The 16,108-nt window shown below is 49.8% G+C and overlaps 1 protein-coding gene across 1 annotated transcript; it reads left to right on the top strand.

The window, feature by feature from the left end:
* Nucleotides 1-1,923: 1,923 nt before the first annotated feature.
* Nucleotides 1,924-13,161, top strand: AGT (angiotensinogen). The gene is made up of 5 exons (XM_008535555.2): nt 1,924-1,988; nt 5,485-6,352; nt 10,167-10,434; nt 11,443-11,587; nt 12,388-13,161. Exons 2-5 carry the CDS (start codon nt 5,524-5,526, stop codon nt 12,568-12,570), a joined length of 1,425 nt encoding a protein of 474 aa, XP_008533777.1. The 5' UTR covers nt 1,924-1,988; nt 5,485-5,523; the 3' UTR covers nt 12,571-13,161.
* Nucleotides 13,162-16,108: the final 2,947 nt, after the last annotated feature.

The following is a 16,108-nucleotide window of genomic DNA, read 5'->3' on the forward strand; positions in this document are numbered from 1 at the left end:
TCTTTAAAGAGGAGCTCACAATTCAGTCTGCCCTGCTTCTTCCATTGGCTTCCCAACCCATCTCAGTCTGGCCCCTCCCTCATCCTTCTCTGAGTCCCTCTCCAACTCACTCATGACCTCTACTCACCTTCTCTTGGTCTTTGAACAATAAAGAGTTGGTAAATGATTGATCAAGAATGCCTTGGGTGGAGACATCTCAGCACCAATGACTTTAAGCCATTATGACATACTGCCCAAAAGACCTCTTTCAGGCCCTAACCCATCACTTCTCAAAACCTTCCCCCTGGCTTCTGGAACACCATCTCCTGTTTCTTGCACTGACTCTCAGACTCTTCCTGCGCTGACTCCTTTCCCATCCCCCATCTCCCTAGATTTCCCTCTTCCTTCCTGTCCTCATTTTTAACTCTGCCTGGGTAAAACATCTTCATCCATAGGCCGTGAATTATGCTATGATGTATTTGCCTCCCACATCTGTGTCTCTAGCCCTCCAGACCTCCAGATCTCCATCAAAACTGTCTACCCAAGTATTCACAGCTGGGTTCCAATAGATGCCTCAAAAGAAGCCCATCCAAAATCAAACTTTTGCCATTCCTTCCCCAAAGCTCTTATACTTCCTGCATCCCTCTCTTCGTTATTGGTTTCATCATTCTCTCAGTCGCTTGAGCTTGGAAAATTGATGCCTATCTTTCTCCATCTTTCCTCCAGCCTTCCTATCACAGTATCACTATTAAAGTAAATTTTTAACAGCAGAAGTCAAGCATCATGTCAGTCCCCTGGTTAGACATTGTTAATCCCTCCCTCTTGTGGCATTGACTTTGATCTCCAAGTGTGGTGTTTGGGCTCTAACCAGTGTCCTTCCTTTCCATATCACTCACTTCACACACCCCAAATCTGGGGTGGCAAGCAGGTTTCATCTTGTGTGTCATCTCCAACTCCTGGAGAGTTTGACCTGAAGTTCTGTGTCCAGGGGACTCCGCAGGAAGGACTGAGGACCCTCATGTCCCTGGGGGGCATGTACAGGGAGCAGCAGCAATTTTGCTGCTATCACTGCCCTCCTTTCTAGCACCTGGGCATGCTGGTGGGCCCAAGACAAGCCCCAAGCTTTTCTGTCTCTTTGTTGCTATCATATAAGCCTCTACCTCTGAAAATCCCTTCTTCAACTTCTAAATCCAACTTATTTATCCTTCAAGGTCTGACTTAAATGACATTTCTCCCTGAACACTTCCCAAGCTTTAATGGATGGTTCCTTCCCACGATCTGAAAGTATTTTGTTGGTGCCTTTCCATCTGGCTGTACTACTGACTGTGTGTGACAGTCCCCCCTGCTGAGTCACAAGCCTCTAGAGGGTGCTATCTCTTGTTTGTGCTTCTCCTCATGCCTGTCAGAGTGCCTCGCATGGAGTAGGTGCCTAATGGCTGTTTGGACAACCCCTGGGCCTCTCAAGGCCGTAGGGTCAGAAGTCCCTCCCAAGCCACCTGAGCACTGCTCTTTCCCCTCCTCCTTGGGCCCAAGAGTGTGCACATTTTTGGGGCTGCTCAGAAGCACACCTCAAGGGGGCTCATTCAGAAGGCTTGGGGGGCTGGCCTCAGGCCCTCACATCTCAGGGAAGAGACACATCACACATCTACGTGGGACTCTTCCTGATCTGGTAACCATGGCCCCAGCTCAAGGGAACTTCAGTAAATGTGTAACTCGAGTGTGTACTGGTTCATTCTGTTCAGCAGCAAAAGTGTGTATCAATCACCCTGACTTCCTGGAAGGAGTCCCAGCATGAGAGTCGCTCTGGCGTCCATCCCCCTAGTCAGCCTAGGCTGCCTGAGGGCCCCACCCCCACGGCCCAGGCCAAGTGATGTAAGTAACCCCTTCCCCCCAAGCCTGGGCACAGATTGATCTGGGAATGGCTCCATCTCCACCCCTCAGATATAAATAGGGCCTCAGGGGCCTGGCCAGGGGAAAAGGCTGCCTTTGTCTTGGGGACTGAGCAGAAGGTAAGCTGGGAGCCCCTCTCCACACAGAACTCCTCCCCAGCTCCTTCTTCTTCCTAGTCTCTCTCAGGGTCTGAGGAGAGCAGAAAGCCGGGGGCTCTGGTGGGGGGTCAGGGAGAGCTGCTGGGAGGCAGTGGCTAAATGGCACCCAGGAGCCAGAAGCCGGAGGGGTCAGTAGTGACCTGTGCCACAGGGGACATGACTACTGAATATTCAGAAGATATCTCCCCATCCTGTCATACCAGATGTCCAGACATGGACTGTCTTTGCCCTCAGCCCACCCTGGCTCTTACCACAGGAACTTCTCCTCCTCAGCAGTAGGCAGGGTGGCCGGGTCCCCCTTGATCCCTCTGAGCAGGGCTGGGCCCTCAGGGGCAGGCACCAGAGCAGAGTCATGGTGGCCAAGAGTCTGCAGGGTCCTCTTCCAGCCAGAAGGAGCAGCAAGGCTTGGTGTATAGGCAGCAGAGCTGGGGATGAGGGGCCAGGCTCCTCCCAGAGCTGCATCCCCACAGGGCTCAGGTGAGGGGTGGCCTCTGTCTCCCAGAACCTCCCTTGAGGCAGCCATGACTCCTAGTCCTGGGCTCAAGGCACGAGTCTGTGCAATCAACCTCATCATTCTGTCTCCCTGAGCCTTGGTTTGCTCATCCATAAAATGGGACTAATAACAATCCTTGGCCCCATGCTCATGGACTATGATGTAAATTAAGAGATCAAATATAATGTGACAGTGCTTTCTAAACTTTAGGATAAACTAAAAAGGCAAATTCTTATTATTTTGTTTAAGAGGCAATATAGATTGGTGCTTCAATGTGTGGACTCTCATGTCAGGGGGTCTAGATTTGAATCCTACTTCTGTCTCTTACTAGCTGTGTGACCTTGAGCAAGTCACCGAACCTCTCTGTTCCTCTGCAAAACAGCATGAATTAATTCATGTAACAACTACTTATCAAGTGACTACTATGTCCCAGGCACATTTTTGGGTGTGGGTTCAGTGAGTGAAACAGAACAAGAACCCCGCTCTCATAGGATTAGCATTCAGATGGGAGGAGACAGGCAAAAACACCACAAGAATTAAAGAAACATATAAAGAATGGGTATGGGGTATCATAAGGTGATCAGTTCTGGTAAAAGGAAAGTGGAGCAGGACAAATGAGTTCAGAGTGCCAGGCGTGCAGGGACAGTCACAGTGTGAATGTGGTGTCAGGCAGCCTCAACAGGTGAGGGCAACTGTAAAAATTAGATGAATTGATGCAGGAGAAACACTAGAACAGGGCCCAGCAGTGATAGGCATTACCTAAGTGCTGGCTGCCATCCCCATCATTTTCATTCAGCCACGGAGCCACGAGGAGCAGGGACGCCTAGAAGGAGGGGCTAGTGAAGAGGGGGAGCAAGGAGGAGTGGAGCAGGAAGAAGTCAGAGGATAGGGCCTCATGTCCACACACTTGGAGTGCCCTCTTCTTCTCAGGACCCTGCTGCATGCTGACTTAGAACCAGCCAGGCAGCAGCAAGTGATCACAGTTGAGAGCAAACAGCAGCCTCTGTCTTGTAAATAATCCATGAAATTGCTTCACCTGCAATGGTGAAGCCTGTGCTGTGCAGGAGCCACAAAGCAGGGAGAAGCTGTGTTTGCCTCCATGGCCAAACCCAGGCCCTTCTCCTCCTCCCAGCTACTTCTGTGTGCTGTTGGCCAGGGTGAGACAGGAGCAGGATCATGGGGCTCTAGAGAGAGAAAGGTGCTGGAGATCCGTAGCCCAGCCCTAGAGACCCAGGTCTAGGGCAGACATTCCCAACCACGGCTGCACATCAGAGTCACTTGGGAAGTTTTTAAAAACTCTATACCTGGCCCCAGCACAGACCAGTGAAATCAGGCTGGGCAGGGATGATTTAGAGCTCCACAGGGTTCCACTCTACAGTAATAGTTGCTAGCTGGTTTGGGTGTTGAGACAGGTGGAAAATGCCTGGGCTTCAGGCTGAGCCCATGGTGCTTATTCCTGACTGCATGTTAGGACTGCAAGGACACTACAAAGCCATTCCCAGGCCATGCCCAGGACCACTTAATTAGCATCTCTGGTGATGAGACCCAGGCCTTCAATTTCTAAAGCTTCCCAGGTGAGTCCAGTGCGTACCTGGGCTGAGAATGACCTGTGAGAGTAAAAGTAGGTTTGAATCACATCTGTTACCTATTTGCTGTATGAACTTAAGAACATTTCTTCACTTTTCAGGACTCCTCTTTCTGTGTCTGCAAAGAAGTGAAACAATTCCTTCCTTACATCATTAGCGTAATGATAGATGGGATAATCTATGGGGAAAGGCTTTTGTGAACCATCACTTACAATACAAACATGAGGTCTCTATTGTAAGTTACACACCTTAGCTGGGAACATAGGTGTGCATTTCCTGGGTGATAGAGCGCAGTTGGATTTTTCTCACCAGGCTGATTTATAATGTAGGGAAAACCTCTGTGTGTGTTAGTCTTATATTCCAAACCAGTTTACCACCTACCAGGGGCTAGGAGGCCTCCATAAAGACCTGCTGTCTGGCCCACATTTGGTTTTCTACGGAAAAACTTACAGCCATAGGCATGTGGGTGTATTAGTTTACTAGGGTGCCATAATGAGTACCCCAGACGGGGGGCTTAAACAATAGAAATCTATTTTCTCATGATTCAAGAGGCTAGAAGTCCAGATCAAGGTGTTGGCAGGGTTGGCCTCTACTGAGGCCTCTCTCCGTGGCTTGCAGATGGCTGTCTTCTCCCTGTGTCTTCACATGGTTTTCCCTCTGGGTGTGTCTGTGTCCTGATCCCCTCTTCTTATAAGGACACCTGTCAGATTAGATTAGGGCCCACCCAATGACTCCATTTAACCTAAATCACCCCTTTCAAGACTCCAGCTCCAAATACAGTCTCATTTTGAGATACTGGGGATTAGGACTTCAACATATGAAATTTTATTTTCACACAAATATTGTGATACTTTATTGTTAAAATATTCCTTTAAAAATAAGTTAAAATGTTTCCATATTACTCTTCTATTAAACATTAATTTGACTAAAGCATAATATCACAGATTAACATAAGGTAAAAATAATATCAGCCACTCATATTCTCGAAGAAAAGTGCTTGCAATATTTTGTGAAAACATTTTTCTACACTGAACATTTTCTACAATGAAAACATTGTGTCTACATTTTTATTTGATTTAATAGACAATTCTTTATTTTTCTTTAAAGTTCACAAATGCCTTAAGACATTTTCACCATTTTAAAAATTAAACAGAACCAATCCCAAAATAAAACCCTCCAAAAGCACAACTGAGTCCATAGCCATGCATTTGCACCTGGATCATGGAGCTCTTTCCCATGGATCTTTGAATCCATTTCTTCTCTTTGAAGTTTGTAGACATGGGTGGATTTCTCCTGGGCTAAATTGTTGCAGGAAATATTGTAACAAGTAAAAGTCTGGCTAGAGGGCACTTAATAATCACCTTTCACCCTTCACAAGATATTTCAGGGTACACAGAAGCCAGTGCCCCCATCAGAGATGGCTGCTGCTGGTGTGAGCCTGAGGGCCACCATCCTCTGTCTCTTGGCCTGGGCTGGCCTGGCCCTTGGTGACCGGGTGTACATACACCCCTTCCACCTCCTCGTCTACAGCAAGAGCAGCTGTGACCAGCTGGAGAAGTCCAATGCAGAGACACCCAAAGACTCGACCTTCACACCTGTCCCAATTCAGGCCAAGATGTCCCCTGTGGATGAGGAGGCCCTGCAAGAACAGCAGGTGCTCACTGCCAAGAAGCTGGAGGCTGAAGACAGAATGAGGGCTGCGGAGGTGGGGATGCTGCTCAACTTCATGGGCTTCCGCATGTATAAGATGCTGAGCGAGATGTGCAGCACAGCCAGCTCCGCCATCCTCTCCCCAACAACTCTCTTTGGCACCCTGGCCTCTTTCTACCTGGGAGCCCTGGACCCCACGGCCAACAGACTACAGGCGTTCCTGGGTGTCCCTGGGGAAGATCAGGGCTGCACCTCCCGGCTGGATGGTCACAAGGTCCTCTCTGCTCTGCAGACCATCCAGGGCCTTCTAGTCACCCAGGGTGGGGCTAATGGCCAAGCCAGGCTGCTCCTATCCACAGTGGTGGGCCTGTTCACAGCCCCAACCCTGCACCTAAAGCAGCCATTTGTGCAGGGCCTGGCTCCCTTTGCCCCCATCACCCTCCCACGCTCTCTAGACTTATCCACAGACCCAGATCTCGCTGCTGAGAAGATCAACAGGTTCATAGAGGCTGTAACAGGGTGGAAAATGAACAGACCCCTGACGGGAGGCAGCCCAGACAGCACGCTACTCTTCAATGCCTATGTCCACTTCCAAGGTAAGGAAAACCCATCGGGTGGGCTCTATCCCCAGGCGGGTGCCAAATGGTGGCAGTTCTATCTCTATGGTCTCAATGTCCCATGTTCCAGCTGAGGTGGGCTGGGCTGGGCCTTGGAGATGGGAAGGGTGATGGGCACAAGGAAGTACCTGGAGACCACCCTCAAGGACAAAAGTGGCTGTTCCACTTGGCTCCTTGGATGAGCGTTGGTTGAGCAGCTGCCCCCACTATGCACAGCTACTACACTGCATTCTTTTACTCTCATTATTTAATCCCCTTGGAATATGGTGAAGAGATATCACTGCCTCTGTTTACCGATGAAGAAACAGAGACAGAGAAACAGAGTGACATGTTCCAGATGGTGCAGCCACAAGCAGAGGTCCTGGGATCCAAACCCACATTTCCTGGCCCCACAGTCCACCTCCATGTTCAGAAGGGATGGGTTCCTGTCCCATGCAAAAATAACCAATTTGTTTACTTAAGTCACTTTCATGTTGGGAGAAGTTATTACCAAAAAATCCCTACTACACAGATCGTTCATTCATTCAACAAATAATTGTTGAGGATTAATAAATCAAGACTTTTAGCTGAGCATCTCAGAAAGCCCAAGTTGGAAGGCTGCACAGGCACTGACCCTGAGCTGCTTGTTAAAATTCATTGGGAGAGATAGATCCCACAAGCAAACACCTTGGTTACAAAGCTGCAGGTGGCAGTGTCTAGGAAGGGACTCTGGGCTCAGAGCACTCAAAGGAGGGAGCGGAGTAAAGGCCTCAGGGAGGTGAGGGGAGTAGGGCTACAGTGAAGGGGAGGAGCAGACAGGTGAGCAAAAGCTGCCAAGTTCAGGGCCGGGAATCAGAACAAGAGCATCTTTGCTTATCCAGAGCTTAGAATGAGAGAACAGCACCTGGGGAGGGCAGGGCTGGAAAGATGAGTTGGGCCAGATTTTGAGACTTTGAATGTGATGCTGAGAAGTTTGGGGCTCATTGGTGGGTAGGTATTTGAATGGGCAGGCATTCTGCTCAGAGGTCATCCCAGTGGCCTGTGTTGTGTGCATTGGAGGCGGGGAGGGTCGTTGGAAAGTTATGCAATAGTCCAGGCAAACTCTCTCGAGAGCACGCGCTAAGCCAGTGGTTCTGAGAATTGATGGGTGGGTTGGGGAGGGGTGTGTTTGAGGGATATTGATGAGGTTCTAGAGAATTCATGGGGGACAGAGAGCCAAGTAAGCAAGCAGTTGAAAGATAGAACTGTGGTGATGGAGACAGGTTTAAATAGAGCATGGTCATTTTCTTCCTTGGGTAATATCCTGGAAGTCTATAAAACCACAAAGGAAAGGATCTCCAGCCTGCTGGTGGTACAGGAGGACAATGACAGACCCAACATTGCTCAGATCCCAGCACTGACAGGACATGAGAGCAGAGTCCAGCACAGGGGCAATCCAGCTGATGGTTGCTGCACCCCATGGAGGGCAGAGGGGGCCTCTGGGCCTGGCCTGCTGTCCCTAAGGAGAGCCCCAGAAGGAGTGCTCACTGAGAAAGTCCTGCAAAAGGCAGAGCCAGAGAGCTGCTGGTGTCAGAAATGGGGCCTCACTTCAGAAATCACGTGGCCTCATGATTCACACTATAGAGCCAGACAAGAAGAGGAGAAAGGAAGGAGGAGGAGATGTAGAAAAATGCAAACCATGCTGAGGATGCAGAAATCTTGGATGCTCGCTCAGCCCCGCCACTTCCCAGCCCTCTGATCTTGCTTCCTAACCTTCCTTGCCTCAGTTTCCATCCTATGGAGAGGCACACCCTCTTCCTGCCCACCACAGTGTGTCTATTTATGAGAGGAGCAGGCTATGTCAGAAGTGCTAAGTCCCCTTTAGTATAATAGTCCATTAGATGACCTCAGCACACAGTTGGATGTTTCTAACTAGTGAAGATTCTGGGATTTGGGAGCGAGGAGCTCCAGGGCGCCCTTTGACCGGCACTTGCTGTCACCCCGAGCTGGGTGCTGGCCCTGGCAGGTTCCACAGCACCAGTTGACTTAACCTTGAGAGATTTACTTAACCTCTGGGTGAGGATGGTGCTCTGCACTTTTCAGATGAGCAGAGAGGACAGGGCAGCCACCCTTGTTTCAGTTTCCCACGTCTTTTGGGAGGCAGCATACTTTTTTTGTTTTCGTTTGTTGGTGGAAAAGAATTTAGTCCTTTTTTCTCCCTAAACTAACAAACCTCTTCCAGGTTTTCTGGGCCAGCACTGAGGTCCCTGTGGGGAGCCTGTCAGGAAGGACACTGCAGCTTCTTGCTGGCACTTCCTTTCAGGAGCTAATCTTGTCAATGACAAAAGATCTCTGAGTACAAAGGGCATGGAAGACACTGGATCTGCCACTCCCTTCTCACAAGATCCAGACCCTGGGAAGGAAAAGCCAGTCCAGCTCCCTCCCTCCAGGATCCTGTCCTTCCAGCTGTCCACCCCCTTTCACTTTGGAGACCTCTGATTCAGTAGAAAGGGACCTCTGACTCTTTTTAAGCTGCCTCTACTCAGAATCCCAAGAGCCAAGTGCCAGGGGCTCATCCTCAACTTTACCTTATTCTCCCAGAAACAATCATAAGATGGGCCTTTCAAGGTGAGTGGGAGGATCGCAGAGGGAGAGGATGTGCCAGTGTGGCCCTCAGGATAGAGATTTGGCTGCTGTCATGGGGAGACCCCAAGTGACACTGCCTTCAACAAGAGTTTGCTTACTTCTCCCCAACAGCTGAGCCAACTGGCAGCTCAGCTCTGCAACTGTCGGCCACAGCCAGCTGGTGGGAGGGGATGGAGAGGGTGCCCCTCCCCTCAAAGCCCAGCACGGAGGTCACACATAGCACTTCCGCCCAAATCCACTGGTTACAACTAGGTCAAATATCTGTCCCTAGCAGCAAGGGGTCCTGAGAAATGTAGCCTTCACTCCAGGAGGTATGTGCCCAGCCCTTCCTACTCTGACTGAGAAAGGGAGGATGGAGACTGGGGGACAGCCAGCAGGCTCTATCACAGCTGGCTCTAGATGCAGATTAAAAAGTGACCATGCACCAAAGATCTTTAAAGGAGTGAAACTCTTCTGTGTGATACGATAATAGTGAATACATGTCGTTGTACATTTGTCCAAACCCACAGAATGTACAACACCAGAGTGAATCCTAATGTAAACTATGAGCTCTGGGTGATAATGATGTGTCGTTGCAGGTGCATCAATTGGAACAAATGCACCAACTGGCTGGGATGTTGATAGTGGGGGAGGCTGTGCGTGTGTAGGGGTAGCAGGTATATGGGAACTCTCTGCACCTTCCTCTTAATTTTGCTGTGAACCTAAAACTCCTCTAAAAAATAAAGTTTATTTTTTTAAAAAAAGTGAGCATAGCCAACCAGGACATGGCTTTGGACCAGGACAGATCTGGGGTGAGTTCACCAGGTCACTTTCTAATGGGGTAGGGTCCTGAAGCTCTCTGATTTCCTTCATGGGCTTTAAGTGAGGTGACAGGTCTAAAATCTCAGGTTGCTGCCTGGCATGTATTATGTCCTCAACACTGGCTGTTACTATTACTTTGTGAACTCAAAATGGCTGGATTTTGCAGGAGAAAGACTTGCCCGGCCCTCAGGGTCCTGTGGCTGGTTAAGTGCTGAGGCTGGGAAAATGCAAGGCAGCCTGGGTTGTGCTGGGAGGAGGGCAGGGCAGGAGTGAGGGCTTTTGGGGGGGCTGGTCTGCCCTCTGCTCAGCAAGCATCCCCAGCCCTGTGCCCGCTGCCTGCCCAGCCCCAGCTGACTCTTCCTTCCCTGTCTCCTGTCTGGGTCTCCAGGAAAGGTGAAGGGATTCTCCCTGCTGCCTGGACTCCAGGAGTTCTGGGTGGACAACACCACCTCAGTATTGGTCCCCATGCTCTCAGGCATGGGTACCTTCCAGCACTGGAGGGATGCCCAGAACAACCTTTCCATGACCCGTGTGCCCCTCAGCGAGAACGCCTGTCTGCTGCTGATCCAGCCCCACTGCTCCTCGGATCTGTGCAAGGTCGAGGCCCTCACCTTCCAGCACGACTTCCTGATGTGGATGAAGAATCTCTCTCCCCGGTATGTCTCCCAGGAAACCCTCAGAACCTGCAGGGCTGCTTCCCCTGGAAAGTGGGGAGCTCTGCCAATCCTTCTGCCTAGAGTGGGAGGGGGCATGGATGGACGCATGTGCCTGTATAGGCTGAGCCCTGGACACGAGCAGGGAAGGGCCATGGTGGCTCCAGCAAGGCAAGTGGCCCTGCTGTTCTGGAGCAGAAGGCCTGTTCATCCATCCCACCATCTCTCTATCCATCTAGCTCTCTTTCTGATTGCAGGAGAGGTAAAGTAAAGGAGGAAGAATGCTTTCCTTGTGCTTACCCACCCATTTTGGAGGTCAGAGCACATCAAGACGCCCTCTAGAGGGGGGCCTTTATGACCCCACACCCACGCATGCACAATCTGCTACATTCCAAGAGCTTCTTGGGTCTGACTTCCCAGGAGGGTATGCACCCCTCTAAGAGACTTGGGGCCAGACTTTCTCGGGGAGCTGCCCTGGACTCCAGAATTCCCCTGGTTTGCTGGCAGGTTTGTTTGCTCCTATTCCCTGCACAGGGACACTAGACCTGGCCTACAAACCAGGCCTCAAGCAGCAGGGTCCAGAAATCTGCCCTGAGACAGGCACTGAGGGGCACAAATCGCCTCCTGAAGTCAACTCTTTTTTAAGTCAATTTTTAAAAAATGTTGTAAACATGTAACATAAAACTTACCATTTAAACCATTTTTAAGTGTACAACTCTGTGGCATTAATAACGTTCACATTGTTGTACAACTAGCACCACCATCCTTCTCCAGAACCTTTTCATCTTCCCCAACTGAAACTCTGTCCCCATTGTACAGTAACTTCCCATTTCCTCCTCCTCTGAGACCCTGGTAATTCCCATTCTACTTTCTGTCTTTATGAGGGAGGCACACATCTCCTTCTTCAAGGACACATGCCATCTGGCTTGCTAGGTCTTTGGCAAGTCTTCTCCATTTGGCCCAGGGCCTCACACTGGGAACCACCTTCCTAACTGTGCCTCATCTCCCCAGGCCCATCCACCTGACCGTGCCTCAGCTGGTGCTGCGAGGGTCCTATGACCTGCAGGACCTGCTCACCCAGGCCAAGCTGCCCACCCTGCTGGGTGCCGAGGCAAACTTGGGCAAAATCAGTGATGCCAATCTCAGAGTTGGAAAGGTACTGTGCAGCCACGTCTATCTGTGCCTGACTTGGGTCCTGTCTGTTCACAGGTGGGAGGTGTAATGGGAGGGACACTTTGGGTGTGGCAGTGTAGGAGGAAGAGGAGAGCATGGCAAGGTGGGTGTATGCCCAGAGTGGGAGAGAAGTTACCAGAGCTTTCTGGGGCTTTCCAGGCATAGGTGGAGAGCAGTAAATCCCTCCCCACCTTGTGTTCCCTGGCTCTGCCCAGCCTGGCCTAGCCTCGAGGTCCCTCTCAGATCCTGCAGCAGGATTGGGACTTGGGTCTTGAGAGTATGTGCCCCCAGGCCCAGTGCTGGCCCTGTCAGACATCTCCTTGCTGTAGGAAAACACTGAGCAGTAGGCAGACTGTTCACCTGCCACCTGGAATGGTGTATCTCTGCAACTGAGAAGGTGCTTCGAGGCTGTGGGAACTATGCTAGGTACTGGGGAGAAAAGTCTTCACTCACAGTCGTGGCCTCAGAGATCACTGTTGGGGGAGGAATGAGCCCTCTGTGTTAAATTAGTGGAATGAACCAACCACTGGTAGGCCACAGTGGAGGGGCCAGGGGTTCTGCCCCAGACAGCGAGGTGGAAGATGGGGACAGGCAGGTTTGAGGGACATCTTAGAGAGGGGCCATCATGTGAGAGTCGTCTACACTGAGGGGCATGCATGCACCATGTGTTGTCCTGGTAGGCTGGAGAAAAGTCCTCCTGTGGGTGGCACTGCACAGCTGTCCTGTGCCCTCCCTGGGCCCCGCAAGCCTCCAGGAGCCATCCCAATGCTTGCTGCTTTGCAGGTGCTGAATAGCGTTCTTTTTGAACTAAAAGCAGCAGAAGAAGAGCAGCCCATACAGTCTGCCCAGCAGTCAGAGGTCTTGGAGGTGACCCTGAACCACCCATTCCTGTTTGCTGTCTATGAACGAGACTCAACTGCCCTCCACTTCCTGGGCCGTGTCACCAACCCGCTGAGCACAGTGTGAGGCCCGGCTGCCACGGAGATGCAGCTGTCACTGTGCGCAAGGGCAGCAGCGCACGGCAACACTAATTTGTCACCACCAGTCTTCTACTTTTTCTTCCAATGAGTTAGCTTGGAGCTGGAAAGAAGCCATTTGTCCTTGGTAAATGTGGCACTGTGTATAATGAGCAGTAGAAACTGCAGGAAGAAGCAGGCCTCCCAGGTTCTTAGGTTTATCTTGGGGAATGTGGTGGGGAGCCAAGGGCCAAATGTTTAGCACAGGATGACTGTTCTGGAAAGAGTTTGCACAGACCAATATGTTTGTGAAACCAAACATTGTTTTCTTTTTAATTGGGAACAGAAATTGGACTTTAAAATTAAAACAGATTTTTCTTTGTCTTGGGTTTATATTTAGCTTATTGAATGTGAGCCTATGACCTGCATGCAGTCTCCACAATGCCTTAGTTTTTCTTGGTTTCTCAGTTTTTCTTTCCCATGATACTTCTAATTTTTGAAAAACACAAGCTTCTTGAATGTATGTTAGAATGTAATATCATGGCTAATTTTCCCTTGTGTTATTAATAAATGTTTTGCAAGAATAAGCAAAAAGGAAAAATTCTTTCACTTAGTGGAATAAATATGCCATTTAGCTGACAGGCCATATCAATAAAAGTGATTTCTAAGACTCTGAGCCATATTTTGGATGGCATTTCCATGGAATGTGTGGGCTGGTACTCAGCCATCATTTGGAGAAGTTTTAAGTGATTTTTCTGTGGACACTTCCATTTCTAAGCAGCAGTGACTGACTGTGTGATGATCAGGTGGGTGTGTGAGGAGGCCCTGCACCCCACACACAGGTAGAAAGGAACAGGGCACATGGACACTTCTTCCTTTCCAGGGACACAGGGTCAAATTGCTGCTTGCATTCTGCGCGGGGAGCAGCAGATAGAGAAACAAATCTTCACAAATGAACATTTTGTCGCTGCAAATAATCCATAACCCATCTATGAGTGAAAATTGGGGTGAGTTTATTGGGTCAAAATGTGAGGACCATATAGCCCAGGGCCTTCCTTCTCCAAGGAAGGAAGGGCACCAAAGAAGTGGGGTGTATAGAGTGCTTATATATCCTCAAACAGCGTGTTTCACATGATTGAAATTTCCCTTTTACAACAGTCACAAGACTGCTCTGTTGGCACAGTGATTGATGGACATAGCAGGTAGCAGGTCCGCTGTCTCGAGCTGGGTAGTCACAGGTGAGCACACCAATCAGTTCCTAGCCTAGGGAAAGATGCTTATCCCTAACAAAATGCCAATGTGGGGGAAGTTGCACCTTTATCTTGAGGCCATTTGTTCTTGTCTTTGGGACATAGCAAAGGCTTAAAGCAGATATACAATGCATGCTCAACGGCCCTGTAAGGCCCTTTTGAAAAAACAGTCAAGCCAAATTAGGTTTATACCAAATGGCTCCCTCATATACTCCAATATCCTATTTCTTGCCATTTATTTGTCCATTTGCACATTTCTTTCTATCCATTGAGTGCTTCTGCCTGTTCCCCCTTGGTGGGATTAGATCTCCACCTTCTAAACTTTGGGCAAAGCCTGAGGAGGAGGTAGGTACTGGTAGGCCCCATTGCTTGCTGATAACAGTGAAGATGCTTGCTGATGTACATAAAGCACTTTCTCTTCCTCATTTTCAGAAATATTGAAATAACCGTAATATTAATAACTGTATGTAATATGGTAGCTATTGATAAGAGCTCAGTAGCATGCCACAACAGGGAAGGGAGCTAGGAAGCATCAAGGAGTGGGAGTGGGGATGGATGGCTTCAAAGTTGACCAAGTTCTTTCCTGTATGAGGTTTCATTGGTGTAAGCAGAAGTGTCTGTATTCTGCTTGTACGAGAACTGCCCTGGCCACTGGTGCCCAGGCCTCACTCTCCCCTCTACTGGGCCATCCTCATCACACTCCAAGGGGCTGCAGCTAACCAGACTGTGCTGAGGACAGGGAGTGGGATCTTCTCTCACTGAGGCCCAGGACTGCACAGAAAAGCAATGACATCCTCCAAATCTCAGTTCCTTTCCCCACATTCCCAAGCACCCCTCTCTCATCTGGAATGCATCTCCCTAGGTTCAATGTCAAGGGGAACACGTAGTCCCTCCCACCTCTGTGGCTGCACCAGGCACATGAGAGGCAGCACAATGGGTGGGTAGGAGGGTGGCTTCTGGAGATGGACAGGCTGGGCAGGAAGCCCAGCTCCAATACTTACCACTGTGTGACCTGTAGCCTCCTTTCCCTTATGTGTAAAATGGGAAGTGCTTGAATAAATTAATAATAAACACCATTATGTCAGTGGCACTCAGTCCATAAAAAGTTCATGACCTCCACCCCATCTTGAAGTTCTGTTCCACAACAGTGCAGCAGGAATGGAGGTATCTTACCTGTGGGCAACTATAGTGGGCTGAGTAATGGCCCCCAAAATACCCAGGTGGTCTTAGATGTCAAAGCGGGCTTTGCAGCTGTGATCGAATGTCTTGAGAGAGGAGGTGACCCTGGATTATCTTGGTGGGCCCTCAACGCAGTCGCATGCATCCTTATGAGAGGGAGGCAGACTGGGAGAGCAAGGACGAGAAAGGTGATGTCATATTGAAAATAGGGGGAGAAAGGGCAATGTGGCTAGGACCACAGGCCAAGGAATGAGGCCAGCCCGCAGAAGGTGGAAAAGGTAAAGAAAACACCCTCCCCTGGACCCTCCAGAAAAGGCATTGCTTGAGAAACCTTCATTTCGGGCTAGTGAAATCTATTTTTGACTTCTGGCCTTAGAACTGTAAGAGAATAAATTTGTGTTTTTAGCCATTAAGTTTGTGGTAATTTGTTACAGCTGCAAAAGGAAAGTCATACAGCAACCTTGACATGCACCCTCAGATACATCTCCTAATGGCATCTTTGGGGGTCCTTCAAAGGCTGCTCCCCTCACCTTCCAGGCTCTTCTGAAACGACTTCCCTTTGGTGTCTTCTTCAGGAGCCAGTGGTTCGCCTTATCCATTAAAGAGGATCCTTGACCATCGAAGAGCTGGGCTGGCGCTTGGGGAGCAGAGGGGATGAAATGTCCCAGGGGAGGTTTCCGGGAAGGGTCTCAAGTTTGCAGCCCTCTTGGGATACAGGCCGCACCCATCCCTGCCTTTAAAGCTGAAGATGCAGTTGTCTGCTGGAGATCCTTTCAGTTTGCAGTAACCTTCCTCTCCCTTCCTCCCTCCCCCTTTCTCCAAATAGCCTTGCTTTCTGGGCGGCACACGAAGCCCCCAGGAACATGTCACATGGATACGGATGGATGCTTTCCAACTCTAATCTATTTGGCCTGTCGCCTCCTTCTAGAGAGCAAATGAGCTTGAGTAAGGGGTGCACATTCCTCATAAACCCCCGACCTCACAGGACTGCAGCCCGAGAGATAGCTCCTGATGTGATAAATACAGCACCGCACCTGCGCTTTGCTCTGTTACTCTGCAGAGGCTGAAGTCCAGGCATTCACTCCCCATAGCAGCGTGTTAGTGAATTGTAAGTGCTGA

The sequence above is a fragment of the Equus przewalskii genome, chromosome 1 (assembly GCF_037783145.1).
Source record: "Equus przewalskii isolate Varuska chromosome 1, EquPr2, whole genome shotgun sequence".
NCBI lineage: Eukaryota > Metazoa > Chordata > Mammalia > Perissodactyla > Equidae > Equus > Equus przewalskii.

Coding starts and splice junctions, on each gene's coding strand:
- AGT (XM_008535555.2), top strand. CDS start 5,524: ATGGCTGCTGCTGGTGTGAGCCTGAGGGCCACCATCCTCTGTCTCTTG. Junction 10,435..11,442: donor ATGAAGAATCTCTCTCCCCG/GTATGTCTCCCA, acceptor TCATCTCCCCAG/GCCCATCCACCTGACCGTGC. Junction 11,588..12,387: donor CCAATCTCAGAGTTGGAAAG/GTACTGTGCAGC, acceptor GCTGCTTTGCAG/GTGCTGAATAGCGTTCTTTT.